The sequence below is a fragment of the Vicia villosa genome, linkage group LG4, assembly GCF_029867415.1.
Source record: "Vicia villosa cultivar HV-30 ecotype Madison, WI linkage group LG4, Vvil1.0, whole genome shotgun sequence".
NCBI classification, from domain to species: domain Eukaryota; kingdom Viridiplantae; phylum Streptophyta; class Magnoliopsida; order Fabales; family Fabaceae; genus Vicia; species Vicia villosa.
The window spans coordinates 165,486,523-165,502,536 of NC_081183.1; the positions used below are offsets into that span (position 1 = coordinate 165,486,523).

General features: G+C 34.4%; 2 protein-coding genes across 2 annotated transcripts; both read left to right on the plus strand.

Moving 5' to 3' along the window:
• Positions 1 to 409: 409 nt before the first annotated feature.
• LOC131598252 (F-box protein CPR1-like) lies at positions 410 to 1,552 on the plus strand. The gene has a single exon (XM_058870870.1). It carries the CDS (start codon positions 410 to 412, stop codon positions 1,550 to 1,552), a length of 1,143 nt encoding a protein of 380 aa, XP_058726853.1.
• Positions 1,553 to 2,629: 1,077 nt separating this feature from the next.
• LOC131598253 (F-box/kelch-repeat protein At3g23880-like) lies at positions 2,630 to 4,270 on the plus strand. The gene is made up of 3 exons (XM_058870871.1): positions 2,630 to 3,259; positions 3,980 to 4,149; positions 4,267 to 4,270. Exons 1-3 carry the CDS (start codon positions 2,630 to 2,632, stop codon positions 4,268 to 4,270), a joined length of 804 nt encoding a protein of 267 aa, XP_058726854.1.
• Positions 4,271 to 16,014: the final 11,744 nt, after the last annotated feature.

Consider the following 16,014-nt stretch of genomic DNA (forward strand, 5'->3'; position numbering starts at 1 on the left):
CTATATAGTTTTAATTTAGTTTATAACAGTAATTTTAAAAAAATAATCTATATTTTCATTAGATTACTTCATAAATTAATGACCCTTCAGAACCCTTCACTTTTCAATAAAAATCCATGTTCAAAATAATTTTTTTCTAAAAAAATAAATAAATCATTGTACACTTAATATCTCTCTATCCTATTATCATTATTATATTTAGCCAAAAATTACCCATATGAATATTCTATATGTATAGTTTATAGTATTTTTCATATAATTATTTAAAAAAATAATATTATAATTATTTCTCATATACACTCGTTAAATCAACTTAAAAAGAACCCAAACCCTACCAAAATTTCTTAAACCTTCCTCCTCAATCCTGTGCATGCGTACAATAACCTTCTCAAAACTCTAACATAGTCACATGAATCACCAATCGAAGCGCCCTCTCATCATGCCACCATCACCAATATTCATCCCGCACGATCTTATTGTTGAAGTGTTTTCCTTTCTTCCGGTAAAATCAGTCATTCGATTTACATGCATGAGTAGGAAATTCCACTCTCTCGTCTCTGATCCCACCTTTGTCAATTTGCATCTTCATAGATATTCACGAAATCAAGACGCCTCACTTATATACCCGTCTCAAAGCGATAACGCCACCTTCACAGTTTTTCGTCTGTCAGAGAATCCTCCACCTCGTTTAACCCTTCCAAATCATCCTTACTATCATCACAAATACAAACACTGTTTCTATATCGTTGGTTCCTGCAATGGATTACTATGTTTGGGTCATCATGTTTTCGGTGGTAGCAAGGCAGAGACGTGGATTCGTTTTTGGAACCCCGCAACTAGGATATTATCAGGTAAATTACCAGCCAGCGGTGATGCAGGCCTTTATAATTTGACGTTTGGTTATGATAGTTCAACGGACACTTATATGCTGGTGCATTTTATTCCTGATAGAACAGAGGTAAAAGTTCTCAAGTTGGGTGATAATGTTTGGAAAAATATTCAAAATTCTCCTATATGGCATCCTTTCCCATTGCATTTTGTGAATCTGAGTGGTAGTGTTATTTGGTTGGCAATTCGCAATTACCCATCTTCTCGTCCTTATAATTGCAAGAATATTACTATCCAACAATTTTGGGTTATTTCACTTGATTTGGGCGCAGAGACACATACTCGGTTATCTCTTCCGCAGGGTTTTATTGAAGTGCCATTTGTTTTACCATATCTGAGTGTGTTAAAAGATAGTCTTTGTTTTTCTCATGATTTTAGAAAAACTCATTTTATAATATGGAAAATGAAGGAATTTGGAGTTGAAGAGTCTTGGACACAATTCTTTAAAATTAGATATCATGATCTTCAAATATATGATAACTTTTGTAACTGGCAGATTAGGCTGCTGCCATTATGCATATCTGAGAAGAGAAATACTCTATTAATGACAAACCCAAACACTAAAATTCTCTATAACTGGAGATATAACAAAGCAGAGAGTACGAATATACTTTGGTCGTTTGGTAGCCCTTATTACAATGAAAGCTTGGTTTCATATCGCTGAAAGTAAGTTTCTTTACTATGATTTATTTGTTTGAATTTAATTGACTTGTGTGATCTTTTTCTTATGATGGTTTTTATTTGATTTTAGTATTGAATAATTATGTATTGGATATTATTATCAAGTTGGCAATTCTGAATCTATTGATTTTGTTTTATGTTATTTTAAGTTAGAAGATGACTTTTCTTTTAGAACAAGAACTAATACTCATTATTAATTCTATACTGAATAGTGATTTGTCTATGTAATCTAATCTGTGGTGTAGGTTTGTATTCATGACTTAACTATTTTTAGTTTGGCATTAAGTTATAACTCTCCTACCTAAACTAAACAAAAGTAGTTACATGGAAAAATTTGCGATTTGGTTGACATATAGGAGTGTCAGATTCGGGGTCAGTTTTAACTTCAAGTAGTTCCAACCTCACGCAGTTATGGGGATCGAACCGTGGTTCTCCCAATCAAATGTAATCCCAATTACCACTGAACTAACTAATGCTCACAAATATTGTTCCGAAGGTCTCTTCATGAATAAAGGAAGTTAGAAGCATTGTAGTTACCATCTTCTCTTTTATATCGATTTGCATTACATTCTAGACACTTTTGGTCGGGTCAACACAAACACGTAACTTTTGCAATTAAATTGTTTTCTTTTTTATTGATCGATATACAAAATATTATTTTCATTTTATCATGTTGCTTTTTCTGTGTGGTGTCACTCTATTTTAATTGTGTAGCTCTATTTCTGTGTGGTGTCACTCTAATTTTACCTTTTCTTCTTCGAAATAAATGAATAAGTGAGATTTGACTAATATGGTTTTATAGTTGTACGGATGAATTTAGATTTGAATAGATTAAATCGTTACAATCTATTTTGGGTGTATGGATATATTTAGATTCAGATAATAATAGGTTGATCAAATTAAATTATTACAATCTATTTTTCATGATCACACCTTTCTTTAAATCAACTCAGATCAATTTCTCACCATCAATAATCGTTTCTGGATCTTCAAACCATCGCTTGACAAGCTCAAAACTCGTATTCCACCACTTGAATCTCCAATCGAAGCCCCTCTCATCATGTCACCATCATCATCATCACCAGTATTCATTCCGCAAGATCTTATTGTCGACGTGCTTTCCTTTCTTCCTGTCAAATCAGTTATTCGATTCAAGTGTATGAATAAGACATTTCACTCTCTCATTTCTAATCCAAACTTTGTCAAATTGCATCTTCATAGATATCCACGAAATCAAGGTATCTCATTTGTATCTACCTCCCAAGGCGATGCCGCAACCTTAAAAGTTGTTAGTCTATCTCAGAATCCTCCAATTCATTTCACCGTTCCAAATGATCCCTACTTTCAAGACAAATACAAGGATTGTTTCTATATAGTTGGTTCTTGCAATGGGTTACTCTGTTTGAGTCATTATACCTATGGTAGTAGTAGAGAGAAGTGGTTTCGTATTTGGAACCCCGCAACGAGGACACTGGTATATGAAATACGGTTCAAAGGTGATTGTGGGTTCAACATTGATGGCGGCCTTTTAAATTTAACGTTTAGTTACGATACTTCAAGAGACACTTATAAACTGGTGCGTTTTGTTCAGGATAGAACAGATGTAAAAGTTCTCAAGTTGGGTGATAATGTTTGGAGAAAAATTCAAAATTCTCCTATATGTCATCATTACCCGATGCATTTTGTGCATGTGAGTGGTTGTGTTATTTGGTTTTCAATATGCAATTACCCCATTTTTCGTCCTTATAATTGCAACAATATTACTATCGAACAATTTGCGATTATCTCACTTGATTTGGGCACAGAGACACATACTCGGCTGTCTCTTCCTCAGGGTTTTATTGAAGTACCATTTGTTCAACCACATCTGAGTGTGCTAAGGCTATGTTTTGGAGTTTGGAGGGAAGGGGAGGGGAGGGCTTTAAAAAATAAGAAGAATTGGGTGAAAAGAATAAAAGGATTTTGAGTAGGAGGGTTTTGGAGGGTTTGATTTTATTCATAACACCAAAAACCCCATAAAATGGGGGAACTCAAAAATTGTATTGAAGGAGGGTTTTGGAGGATTTTGAAGGGCTTATATAAATTTTCCAAATATCTTTTAGGTTGTTATACTATTTTGAAAATTAAAAATTTTGTAATGATTATGACTCTTTTATCATTCTAAACCAAATCATTTTTTCAAAAAATGTTAAATATTTTTCTATATTTTTTTAAAAATTCGTTTTCGGAAGCCTTCCCTTCCCCTCCCCTCCAAACTCCCAAACATAGCCTAAATGATTATCTTTGTTTTTCTCATGATTTCCGAGAATCGTATTTTATAATATGGAAAATGAAAGAGTTTGGAGTTGCGGAGTCTTGGACACAATTCTTTAAAATTAGATATCATCTTCAAATCTATAATGACTTGCAGTTTTCGTTGTTGCCATTATGCATGTTTGAAAAAAGTGATACTCTATTATTGACAAATTCTAAGACTGCAATTTTCTATAACTGGAGATATAACAAAGCAGAGAGTATTCATAAACATTTGCCGTTTCGTAGCCATTTATACATTGAAAGCTTGGTTTCTGATATATTAAAGTAAGTTTCTTTAAGATGATTTATTTGTTTGAATTTAATTTACTTGTGTGATCATTTTCTCATGATGGCTTTAATTTAATTATATTACATTGATTTTGTTTTACTATTGTATTGCAGATAGTATGTATCTCATGTAACATGAGTCAGGTTTCACTTTTATTTCTATATGGAACGATGATATTGCTATGTATTCATGACATCATTGTTGAAGGTTTTAGCAGCACACTTCATCGATGATCAATTTCCCACAAAGCATGTTGATTAATGAACATTTATTCTCTCTTTCTTTAAATTTGTATTATTTATGCGTAGATACAAAGTTATTTGGTTTCAATTTAGTTTTATAAATTTTTTTTTAATGATACATAAAATATATTAATAAAGGAAAAAATTATGATACAACAAAAAATCATATAGAGTGTCTAAAGATAAGATAAAATAAATAAGATATACGAGTAAAATAGAGAGTCTCGTAACAAGGAGCAAAACCATATAACAAGGTGGGTCATAAGCACGTGCAACAAAATCTGAAGTACAAGGCCCCATATTTTAAAGAGTCTCGTTTTTATTTTAAAGAGTCTCGTTTATTTGAAATTTGTACAAAGTTTAACTAATTTGGTTATTACAAAAGAGAACAACTTCTAAGTATATAGTGAACAACTTCTATCACTCCATCATGAACTTGATTATATAGAAAATGGAAATTTACTTCTATATGCTTGTTTCTCCTATGTAGTATTGGGTTCTTTGCAAGGCTTATGACAGATTTGTTGTCTATCATCAACTTGACTGGCTTACTCATTATGAACTTCAGTTCTTGCGTGCAGAGATAATCAAGGCAACGATTTAACTCTGACACTCATCCAAGACAAAAGATTTAATTCTGATGCTTAATTTTGGATATTCTCCAGAGATAGTTCAGAGATAATCAAGACAAAGATTTAATTTTGATACTTAGTTCCGGGTATTCTCCAGAGATAGTTCAGAGATAATCAAGACAAAGATTTAATGCTGACAAGTTGACAAAGCACCATTTATGTATTCAACTACACATGTTGACAAAGCTACCACTGGTTACTTTTTGGAGCACCGTGAAATGAGGGCTCCCATATACTTAAACAAGTATCATGTAGTGCTTCTTCTGTCAACTTTGTCTCCATACCAGTCAGAATCTGAATAATCTATTAGTTCAACATCATCTGACTTCCTATATGGAAAAAATCCCATTCTTCAGAGTCCTATTTACATACCTTGGAATCTTGACTGCAACTTTGTAATGAGACCACTTTGGTTTACTCATAAACCTACTAACTATTCCAACTGCATAACAAATGTCAAGACTGATATTACATAAATATCTCAGCAAGCCAACCAGCAGTTTAAAAATTGTAGCTCTACATCATCACCATCAGAATCAGAATCCAACTTATGGCTTGTTTTCGAAGGTGTAACTGCAAATTTACAATTCATCAGTTCCAATCTCTTAAGAAGTTCAAGTTCATACTTAAGTTGGTGCATCATTATTCCCTTTTCAAAGTGAAGAATCTCCATCCCTAGAAAATAAACCATATTTGCAAAGTCACTCATCTCAAATGCATTCATCAGCACCTTCTTGAACTTGTTCATTTCAGAAGTACAACTCCCTGTCAGTAATATGTCATCAAGATCAAGACACACCATAATCATATTGCCACCAAATCTATGTTGAACACGCACACTATAATCCATCTCACATTTTCTGAATCCTTGAAGCTTGAAATGAATTAAATTTCCATATCCCAAGCTCTTGGACTTTCTTAAGTCCATACAAGGCTTTATGAAACTTGTACGCCATCTTATCATGATTCTTTTTCAAAAATTCAGAAGGTTGTGGCTTATAAACCTCTTCTTCCAAAGGGCCATTCAGAAAAGCAGATTTCACATCTAAATGCATCAGAGGGCAATTCTTACTAGCACCAATAACAATCACTAGTCTGACTATTTCATGTCTAGCTACAAGAGCAAACACTTCAAAGAAGTAGAAACCAAATTTTTGTTGAAAACCTCTAGCAGCTAACCCCTCTTTGTGATTTGCAATTGACCCATTTGGTTTTAGCTTTTTCATGAAAACCCAACTGACACTGATGGCTTTCTTACTCTTGGGTAACACAATTAACTTTCATGTTAGGTTTATCTTTATTGCTTCAAGTTCTTCTTTCATGGCCTTAACCACACTTTCTTCTTCAGAGCCTCATTGATACTGACAAGTTCAGAATCCACCATCATGGCATACTGAATAACTTCTCCTTTATAATCAATCTCAACATCTCACACACTACTACAATTAATACTTTCATAACAAATCTTTCACCTCAGTCATAAATAAACTGAGGTAAAGTGTCAAGGCGCGCCATAAATTATTTTTTATAAATAAAAATAACATATTCCCTCAATTTTTAATATAACCGAGGGAAAAAATAACTCATGACACGCTTCGAATATCAGCTATTGTAGTTTATGTTTTTATTTCTTTATAAGTATAAACTTAATTATCTATTCCTTCGGTTTCCTAATAACCGAGGGATAAAATAATCAGATTTTACTATAAAAGAACTCATTAAAAAGATTTTACCCTAATCCTCCTTACTTATATGTAGCCGCCCCAAACTCGTATGCATCATTCTTTGGGATGAATTGAAAGACAGAAAAAATCTGCCATATTCTTCTATTCTTGAACAAAATATTTTTTAGCCCTGGCAATCTATCTCACATAATGGTGTCAATGTTGTTGTTGTTGTTATTGTTGTATTCTTCGAACAATGGTCAGTTAAAGAAGGTTGGAAAAATTATGTATCATAGATTGTAAGTGCTGAAAATAATTTTCAACTCCAAGTTAAACAAAGAAGGTACTCAAACTTTGAAAAGATTAGAAGTTGGATGCATTAAAAATTGTAACAAAATGTTGAATTACAACGACAATGACGAATCTAGTTTTGTTAAATATTTTGTGTAAACAATGTGAATCTTAAAAAAATGAGATAATTTACCTCGGTTTTCTTCTAATATTGAGGGTTAAACATATTTAACCTCGATTTTTTTCAAAATCGAGGGAATAATTTTGACATGATTTTTTAGGATATTGATCACCGTCCTTAAACAAATCTTTATCATCCATTTCATGACTAGCAATGCTAAAGACACTACAATTATTGATCTGCATGAAACATAAAAACTTCCATTATAAAAGCATTTTGAATATCAAAAAGAGTATTCTGAATTCCATTGTGAAGTATCATGAAACACTTGAAACTATCTACATCCACCACTTTAAAGTTTGCCATGATAAGATCACTATGATGGATTGCAATTGTAGAAAATTATTTGGGTTTAAGGTTTGTGTTCTTATATATTCATTTGAGCAGAAAATCATTTATTTATCTAACCCTTTTTTTTGTTTTATTTCAGAAACAAATGAAAACAAAAGCAATTGAAAATATCTTGCATCCAATATTTTCTCTTCCCCAAAATTATATGATTTAAAGATCTAAAATCTAAATCTTCAAGGAAATTAATTTTTTCTGTGTAAAAAAAATGTAATATTATGGGCAAACAAAGTAGTTTGTAAACAAATTAATTTATTAGTATTTTGTTTAAACAGTGTAACAAGTTTAAAAAAAACTGTCTTACCCCTCGATTTTATTGAAAAATCGAGCGGTATTATGCGCTAGTTTTGAAAATAATTGAAATGCAGATGCTGGGGTTCAAACCCACGTGCATATAACTTAAGCCCTCAATTTTATTTTTATTGTGGGGTAAGTGTAAGCTTTTCATGATGTCATTCGTTACTTCACTACTATATAAGTGTAAGCTTTGAATAACTACATTTCGCGTCCAAGGTGAAACATTTTATTTGTAGAAGTGACATTAAATCAAAGACTGCAAGTCTCCTTGGTATCTGAAAAATTCTATTTGGTCTAGTTTCAAAGGCTAGACCACCTTCAAAAGATCCACCTTTAGATGGTCCACCTCCAAAGGCATGACCACCGTCAGAGGTTGGATTACCATTAGAGTCTGGATTACCACCAAAGTCTATATCATCATCAGAATCTGGATCATCATCAGGTCCATCTCCAGAGGCATGACCACCTTTAGAGGTTGGATTACCATCAGAGTCTGGATTACCACCAAAGACTGGATCATTATCAAAATCTGGATCATCATCAGATTCGCCTTCAGAGTCAGACTCGCCTTCAGACTCAGAGTCACATTCACACTCAGACTCACCTTTAGAGTATCCTTTAGAGTCACACACATCGTATGAATCAAATTCACCTTTAGAGTCACCTTCACACTCTGACTCATTTTCATAGACAGATTCTCTTTCAGAGTCAGAAATACCTTCAAAAGTTAACTTATATATTAACACTGCACCATAGTTGGATTGAGACTTGTTCCAATCCTTTGTTTCTGATTCTTTCATAGTGACGTCTCTGCTGACTTTAACCTTGTTGGTGACTGGACAATAGAGCTTATAAGCACATGTACTGTAACACCCGGTATTTAGTTAATTATTTAATTATATACATTCAAATTATTTCGAATTTAATTATTGAATTTGTGGAGTGTTGAGAATTGTTGACATGGGTTTTTATGATTAATTAGTTGATTAATTAATTGATTAAGTTGTAGAAATAGTATTGAAGAAATACTAGATTTATTATATGGACTTAATTAAGTGATGGTAATAGTAAAAGGTGGGGTGTGAATGTTAGGCCCAATAGGTTTAATGAAATTAGGTTAAGATAAGGATTAGGTTAATTAGAAGAGAAAAATTCTTGGGGAATTGGTCATGGAAAGTTGTAGAGAAGAGAGAAAATAGGAGAGAAATTCATTCCCGTTTTTCTTGCAGCAGTCTCACTAAATCGGAGATCCCCGATTCGTTAACCGTTGGATCATCGCCAAATTTTGTGGGTAGGTTCGCAACACCTATATCTAACTTTTGACCGTTGGGATCTTCAAAACAAGGTCTGAGTTGTGAGATATCATCATCGTACTGTGGCTGCATATTTGGGAAAATTTTTAGCTTTTGATTTTGATTAAAAGAGGCAATGGTTGGGAGCTAAGGCTAGATGACTTCGATCGGTAGAATTGTAGAACGGACTCCGAATACAAGGTAAGGGGTGGGGTTCTAACTCTATAACCGGACTCATGATGAATGATATGTGGGGGTTAAATTCGTAGGAAATTATTCCGGTTTATTGTGTGTGATTTATGTTGCAAAACATTAATTTTTATGCTGTTGTGTCGAATCTTGTTGTTGTTGAATCGATAGTGTAGTTAAATTTGTGGTGCAAAATAATTATTGGAATACTTGGAGACTAGAATTGATGATTAATTGTGTAAATTATGGAGGAGAGAAACTGAATCGGCACAGGTGGTTAGAGGACGTGCCGATAGGCATGTTGTTTGGTGACGGTCGACGGGGTTTGTTGGTGGCGGTCACCATGATGTGTGACGATGGGCACGATGCCCTATGTTAATATTATTAGTCTGTGGTGATGAACGCCGGGTTACTTTCTTATGTTAATATTATTAGTTTAGTTACTTTCTTACTTGATTATCTAATTAAATATTATATTATGTTAATATTATTAGTATAATATTTTAAGCGTTTTTGGAATTAGAGATAAATAATCAGATTAATGAGTTAATTTTAATTATTTTCCATTTCGATAGAGTTGTTAGAGGTGTAATTTAATTGTCAGTGTTTAATTAAATTAGCAGAAGCAGTATAAGTGGTACGTTGAATTTAGATAAAATATTTAAGCGGTATAATTAATTAACTGGAATTAATTGAAAATTGTATAGGTAGTTCGTATATGTTAGTAGGTGATTGTGTTTGGCTTGTTTTGTGAATTATGATGAGTACGTTGTATTGTTATTTCTTTGTGATTTCTGAGCGATGTGTATATTGTCGTTGTTTTATGCGAAGTTGTAGGATGTTTCAGTGACGATGAATACCTCTATTTATTGGTATAGCGATGATATAGGCTTATGCCATTGTGACGGTGATGTTGTTTTGTTTGTTGTGTGTGTTTGTTGCATTCATATACATATGCATTTTGGTGACGGCCTGGATTGGCAAATTAGTGTCGAAGGCTTATGCCTTGATGCCTCTGTTTAACTGGCAATTGGCGATGGGGGCTGAAGCCCTGGGTACCACATGCATGTGCAGTTGTAGAGTCTCATTGTATGTGGCATGAGTGTGATTTAATTGTGATGTGATGTGACTTGAGTTGTTGTTAAATTGTGATGATGTGGAGTTGTAATTATAAATTGTTACATTAATGACGTGTTGTGACAGGTATTGTCTGGAAGATGAGAAATAGTTGTTATAACTATTAATATGTTGTTGTTATTGATTTTTGTAATTATAACTATTCAGGTTAATTGTTATTACAAATGTTTTCTGAAAGCTGTAACGTGATAATTTCGTATGATTAAATTCTAATATATTGTTTATCATGTGTTTGTTTATATTGGTAGATATCTCACCCTTTCTGAATGATGTTTCCCTACCATGGGAAATGGACAGGTACTCAAGATAGCGGTGAAAGATTGAAGTGATTTTATGAAGTCTTTAGCTGCTGTGAGTTGAGTCGGTTGTCGCTCTGATACGTAGCACTCGGGGGGATAAAACGATTGTTTTTGTTATTGTTTTAATTGCTGAATTTTATTTAGTTTTGATTTAAATTGTAACTTAAAGTTACCGTGCAAAGGTGCTACGGCTTGATTTGAATATTTATGAAGTTTGATGATTCCGCTGCGAGTTAATTATTAAATTTGAAACAAAGTGATTTTTTTATAATGATTTAATTGTCCGTTTTAAGTTACGTGCTATGTATCTATATGAAGGCAAATAAGCCATAATTGTTTTTGAATGACGAATATGTGATACCTCAAATGAATGTTGTTTGGAATTTATACTCTGATTTTTATTATAATTACCGGGTAGATTTGGGGTGTTACATGTACCGTGATAACCTATAAGTAACATGATTATGCTTATGTCATTCAACTTCCTTCTCTTAGCATCTGGAACATGTTTGTAACAAAGAAAACCAAACACCTTAAGACGGCTCACACTTGATTTGCTTCCAATCCACTTCTTAATTGGAACTATTCCCTTTAACTTCTTTGTTGGATATCAGTTGAGTACTGTTAGCTAGGGTTTTCGACACCATGATTATTAGTGAAAGAAAATATCTGTTAAAAGAGTTTTCTACGAAATAGCATGTTTGCTAAAGGCATGTCGAAGTGGCCTTTGATAGGAGAAAATGTTGGAGTTGGACTTAGAAATATTTTTTGAGTTTTATAGATGGTTCAACGAAGAGAAGCGTTCGATAGTGAAGTTGAGTTTAAACAAAGATATAACTACCTTTTATCCTTATTTGTTTCCACCAGAGGACGCGTGGAGCTCTAGAGCGAAAGGAAGGCATGTCGAGCAAACCGTGGCATGCCCTGATCGATAGACCGTTGAAAACAGTTATTTTGAAGTAGTATATATATAGGAGTCTTAGTATTTAAGATTTGTGTGTTCATTTGTGTACAAAATCTCACTAAAAAACTCAAAGTATCTGCGTGTTGAGAAATTAGTCATTTGAGAATGTACGTGTAAACACCATTTTACATCTATTTTACAGTTTTATGCAGCTTACCATTTCCAGAATTTTACATTCTTGCAATTTATATTCAATTGCCTTTACTTCATTGTCTTCACAAGTTTACAACATTATTTTAAAGATTTACGTAGATCAAACAAACTTTTCAGTAAGAACGTGAAAGTATTCGAAGTGTTCTTCATTATCAAGAATAAGGTTTTGTGGCTTAAAAAATTATGATATTTACAAAACACTTTATACTTTATTTGCTCAAAAGGAGGAGTTTTAGTACCAGGTGGCACTATGGCCATATTTGACTAGTAAGTCAAAGATCTCGTCACACTTCATAACGTCGAAGGTGCAGGTTCTCTTAGGGAACTTATCATTTTTCTCTGGATCGACGGGATTTTTCCCGTTTGAAGGTGCACGAATTTTGCACGTGTAGGGAGGCCCTTGCTTTAATTCTGACAAATCAATGTCGCCTTCGTCCAACCCTATGGGATCATTAATTTTTTTGATCATCCTCATCTATTTTGACATAGGCTACGACTTCTCTTATATTGCTTTTATTGGCGATGGCCTTTTCATCTTTCAACCGTTTGACTTGTTAAACTCTATTGGCTTGTTGGGCCATGTCTCTTAGGTATTGGGTGTCTAATTTCTTCCTAATGGAATAGTCTAAACCACCCGCCGCCATTTCTACCAACTCGTGCTTAGGCACTTGTGTAAAATATCTTGCCTTGAACAAACAGAATCTATTGAGATAATCGTCTATTGGCTCACTGAACTTGCGCTTAATGCTAGATAGTTCTTTCAAACTAATATTTGACCGCCCTATGTAGAATTTTTCAAGGAACAATCTTTCCAAGCGAGTCCAATCATGGATCGAGTTTATTGGGAGTGTGGTAAATCACATAAAAGCTTTCTTAGTTAGGCTACTTGGAAATATCTTATTCTCAAGTTTTCATTATTCGCAATGTCCCTATCCTCGGTTAGATACCGAGAAAAAAACTGGAAAAGAAAACTTTACTGGGGTGTCGCTAATCCAAATAGAATGCCAAAATGAAGTAGTATAACCTCTCTCTATCTCAAACTCGTAGCAATCAACGAAAACATCAACAGAACTATTCTTGTTTATCGATGTTAAATCTGCCCACCAGGAAGATATACCTGAAGCCTTCAAATAATTACAATTGTTCACAACTTGTAAACAAATATCACCGTACCGAGCTTGCAAAATTTGGTACCAAAGCGAATCTGACCCCTCTAAAGTCCTCCATCTCCATTTATTAAGGAGATAAAAATTGAAGTCGTCGATACTTTTAATACCAAGACCACCTTTATCTGTAGGGAGACAGAAATCCTTTCATTTAACCCAATGAATCCTTCTTTTCTCCTCCAATCCCCCACTAGAACTTGCCTTGATTATTAGCTATTTCTTTAACAACCTTTATCGGCATCTTGTAGAAAGCCTCTTTTTCAGCTTAAGTAAAAGCGAATTCGATGTCGAAATCCTCCTCGGGTTGGATCCTACAAGAATATCAAGAAAAATAAACTTTTTTCCTTCCACACTACAAGATAGTAAAGAAGCGGATGCTTCCAAGAAAAAAGATTTAACGTTAATACCAATAAGCTTACTTTTATTATAATTGATCCTACGCCCCAAAACTATCTCGAAAGTCCTCAACATCGATTTTAAAGCCCACACATGTTTCCAACATCCCTCTCCAACCATTAGCGTGTCATCCGCAAATTGAAGAATATCAATCATACATTTACCTTTAAAATCCGCACCTAAATATTCTCCATTCTCTACCGCCTTCCTCACCAAACCCTAAGCCCCTCCGCAACCAAAACAAAGAGGAACAGGGAAAGAGGACCCCCCTGACGCAAACCCCTCTCCACCACAAACAACTTAGTTGGACTACCATTAACTACCACCTAATTTTCTTGCTACTAAAAACTATCTCCTCCATCCATTTCATCCATAAAACACCAAACCCCATATTCTTCATCATGGACCGAAGGAAACTCCAACTAACTTTGTCATCCGCCTTTTTCAAAATCTAACTTGAAAAGAATACAACTTTATCCCCCCTTCTGCCCAAAATCCACTAACTCGTTCGCCACCAAAATTCCATCAAGAAGTTGTCTTTCAGGGATGAAAGCACTGTGACACGAAGAAAAAATCGTATGTAGAACATTTTTCAATCTCCCAACCAATAATTTTGAAAGCGCTTTCTAAAAGCACCCTGAAGGATAGAAAAACACTTAGAAAGGGGGGGTTTGAATAAGTGTAGTCTAAAAACTTGAACGATAAAAACAATTTGCACAGTTATTTTTATCCTGGTTCGTTGTTAACTAAACTACTCCAGTCCACCCCCACGGAGTGAATTACCTCACCTGAGGATTTAATCCAATAATCGCAACAGATTACAATGGTTTTCCACTTAGCCCACGACTAAGTCTTCTAGAGTATCCTGATCACAACCTGATCACTCTAGGAACAAATGCTTAGACACAAGCTAAGACTTTCTTAGAGTATCCTGACCACCACGTGATCACTCTAATTACAACGGCTTAGACACAAGCTAAGACTTCCTAGAGTATCCTGATCAACACTTGATCACTCTAGTTACTTACAAATTAATGTAATCAATTCTAAGAGTATTACAATTGCTTCTGAAAAGCTATAATCACAACAGTGATATTTCTCTTAACGTTTAAGCTTAATCTCACTAATATATTACAACAGCAATGTAGTGAGCTTTGATGAAGATGAAGTTTCTGAGCTTTGAGTTGAACAGCGTTTCAGCAAGTTTTTCAGAATAATTTCTTTCAGAATCGTTAACCTTGCTTCTCATCAGAACTTCATATTTAAAGGCACTTGAGAAGATGACCGTTGGGAGCATTTAATGCTTTGCGTATTCCGTACAGCATTGCATTTAATGTTTCACACTTTTGTCAACTACCTCGAGCCTTGTTCACGCTGTGTCTACTGACGTTGCCTTTAATAGCTTCCAACGTTCCTTTTGTCAGTCAGCGTAGCTTGCCACCTGTACTTTCTTCTGATCTGATGTTTGTGTATACAATGTTTGAATATCATCAGAGTCAAACAGCTTGGTGCAAAGCATCTTCTTGTCTTTTGACCTTGAAGTGCTTCTGAGCGTGATACCATGAGAACTTCAGTGCTTCTGCTTCCGATCTCAAGTTCTTCTGATGCTTCCATAGACCCATGTTCTGATTCCGCCTTGACCATCTTCTGATGTCTTGCCAGACCATGTTCTGATGTTGCATGCTGAACCTTCTGAGTCAAAGCTTCTGAGCGCTGATTTGTGCATACTCTTTATATATTTCCTGAAAAGGAAATTGCAATGTATTAGAGTACCACATTATCTCACACAAAATTCATATCCTTGTTATCATCAAAACTAAGAATATTGATCAGAACAAATCTTGTTCTAACAATCTCCCCCATTTTGATGATGACAAAAACATATATAAATGATATGAATTTGCGATCAGAAAGAGCAGACGGCTAAAGACAATTTACACAGCTATAGCATAAGCATGTGAATATGTCTCCCCCTGAGATTAACAATCTCCCCCTGAGATGAATAATCTCCCCCTGAAATTAATACTAGAAGAATTTTATAAATAAAAGACTTCCCTGATTATTTCGGTAGAGACGTTCACATGTGCTTGATCTTCAGAACATTCATGACTTCTGATTTCTGCTTCCATAGGACAGCTTCAGAACATTGAATTTCTTTAGATCCTCAGAACATTCACAGCTTCTGACTTCTGCTTCCATCGGACAGCTTCAGAACTTGAATTTCTTTGATCTTCAGAACATTCCCAGCTTTTGACTTCTGCTTCCATCGGACAGCTTCAGAACTTGAATTTCTTTAGATCTTCAGAACATCCACAGCTTCTGATTCTTGCTTCCATTGGGACAGCTTCAGAGCTTGAATTTCTTCTTACATCACTTCATGCTAGATTGTATCAGAACATTGTTGAATGTACCAGAGCATCATCAGAGCATCTCTACATCCTGAAATGTTACAGAACAAAACTAAACGACAAAAGTCAGCATGAATGAGTCAAAACATAGTGTAATACGGTGAACTGACTTTTTTATAATCGAAAATGTACGGTAAGCAAGAGTCGCCACCGACTTTTATTTTATCCAAACAAATTCGGAAAGGCAAAAAGAAACAGAAAA

Bases quoted from the DNA above. Each gene is read 5' to 3' on its own strand.
- LOC131598252 (XM_058870870.1), top strand. From the start codon at position 410: ATGAATCACCAATCGAAGCGCCCTCTCATCATGCCACCATCACCAATA.
- LOC131598253 (XM_058870871.1), top strand. From the start codon at position 2,630: ATGTCACCATCATCATCATCACCAGTATTCATTCCGCAAGATCTTATT. The intron at 3,260-3,979 runs GTGAGTGGTTGT...AATGACTTGCAG, and splicing joins ACCCGATGCATTTTGTGCAT to TTTTCGTTGTTGCCATTATG.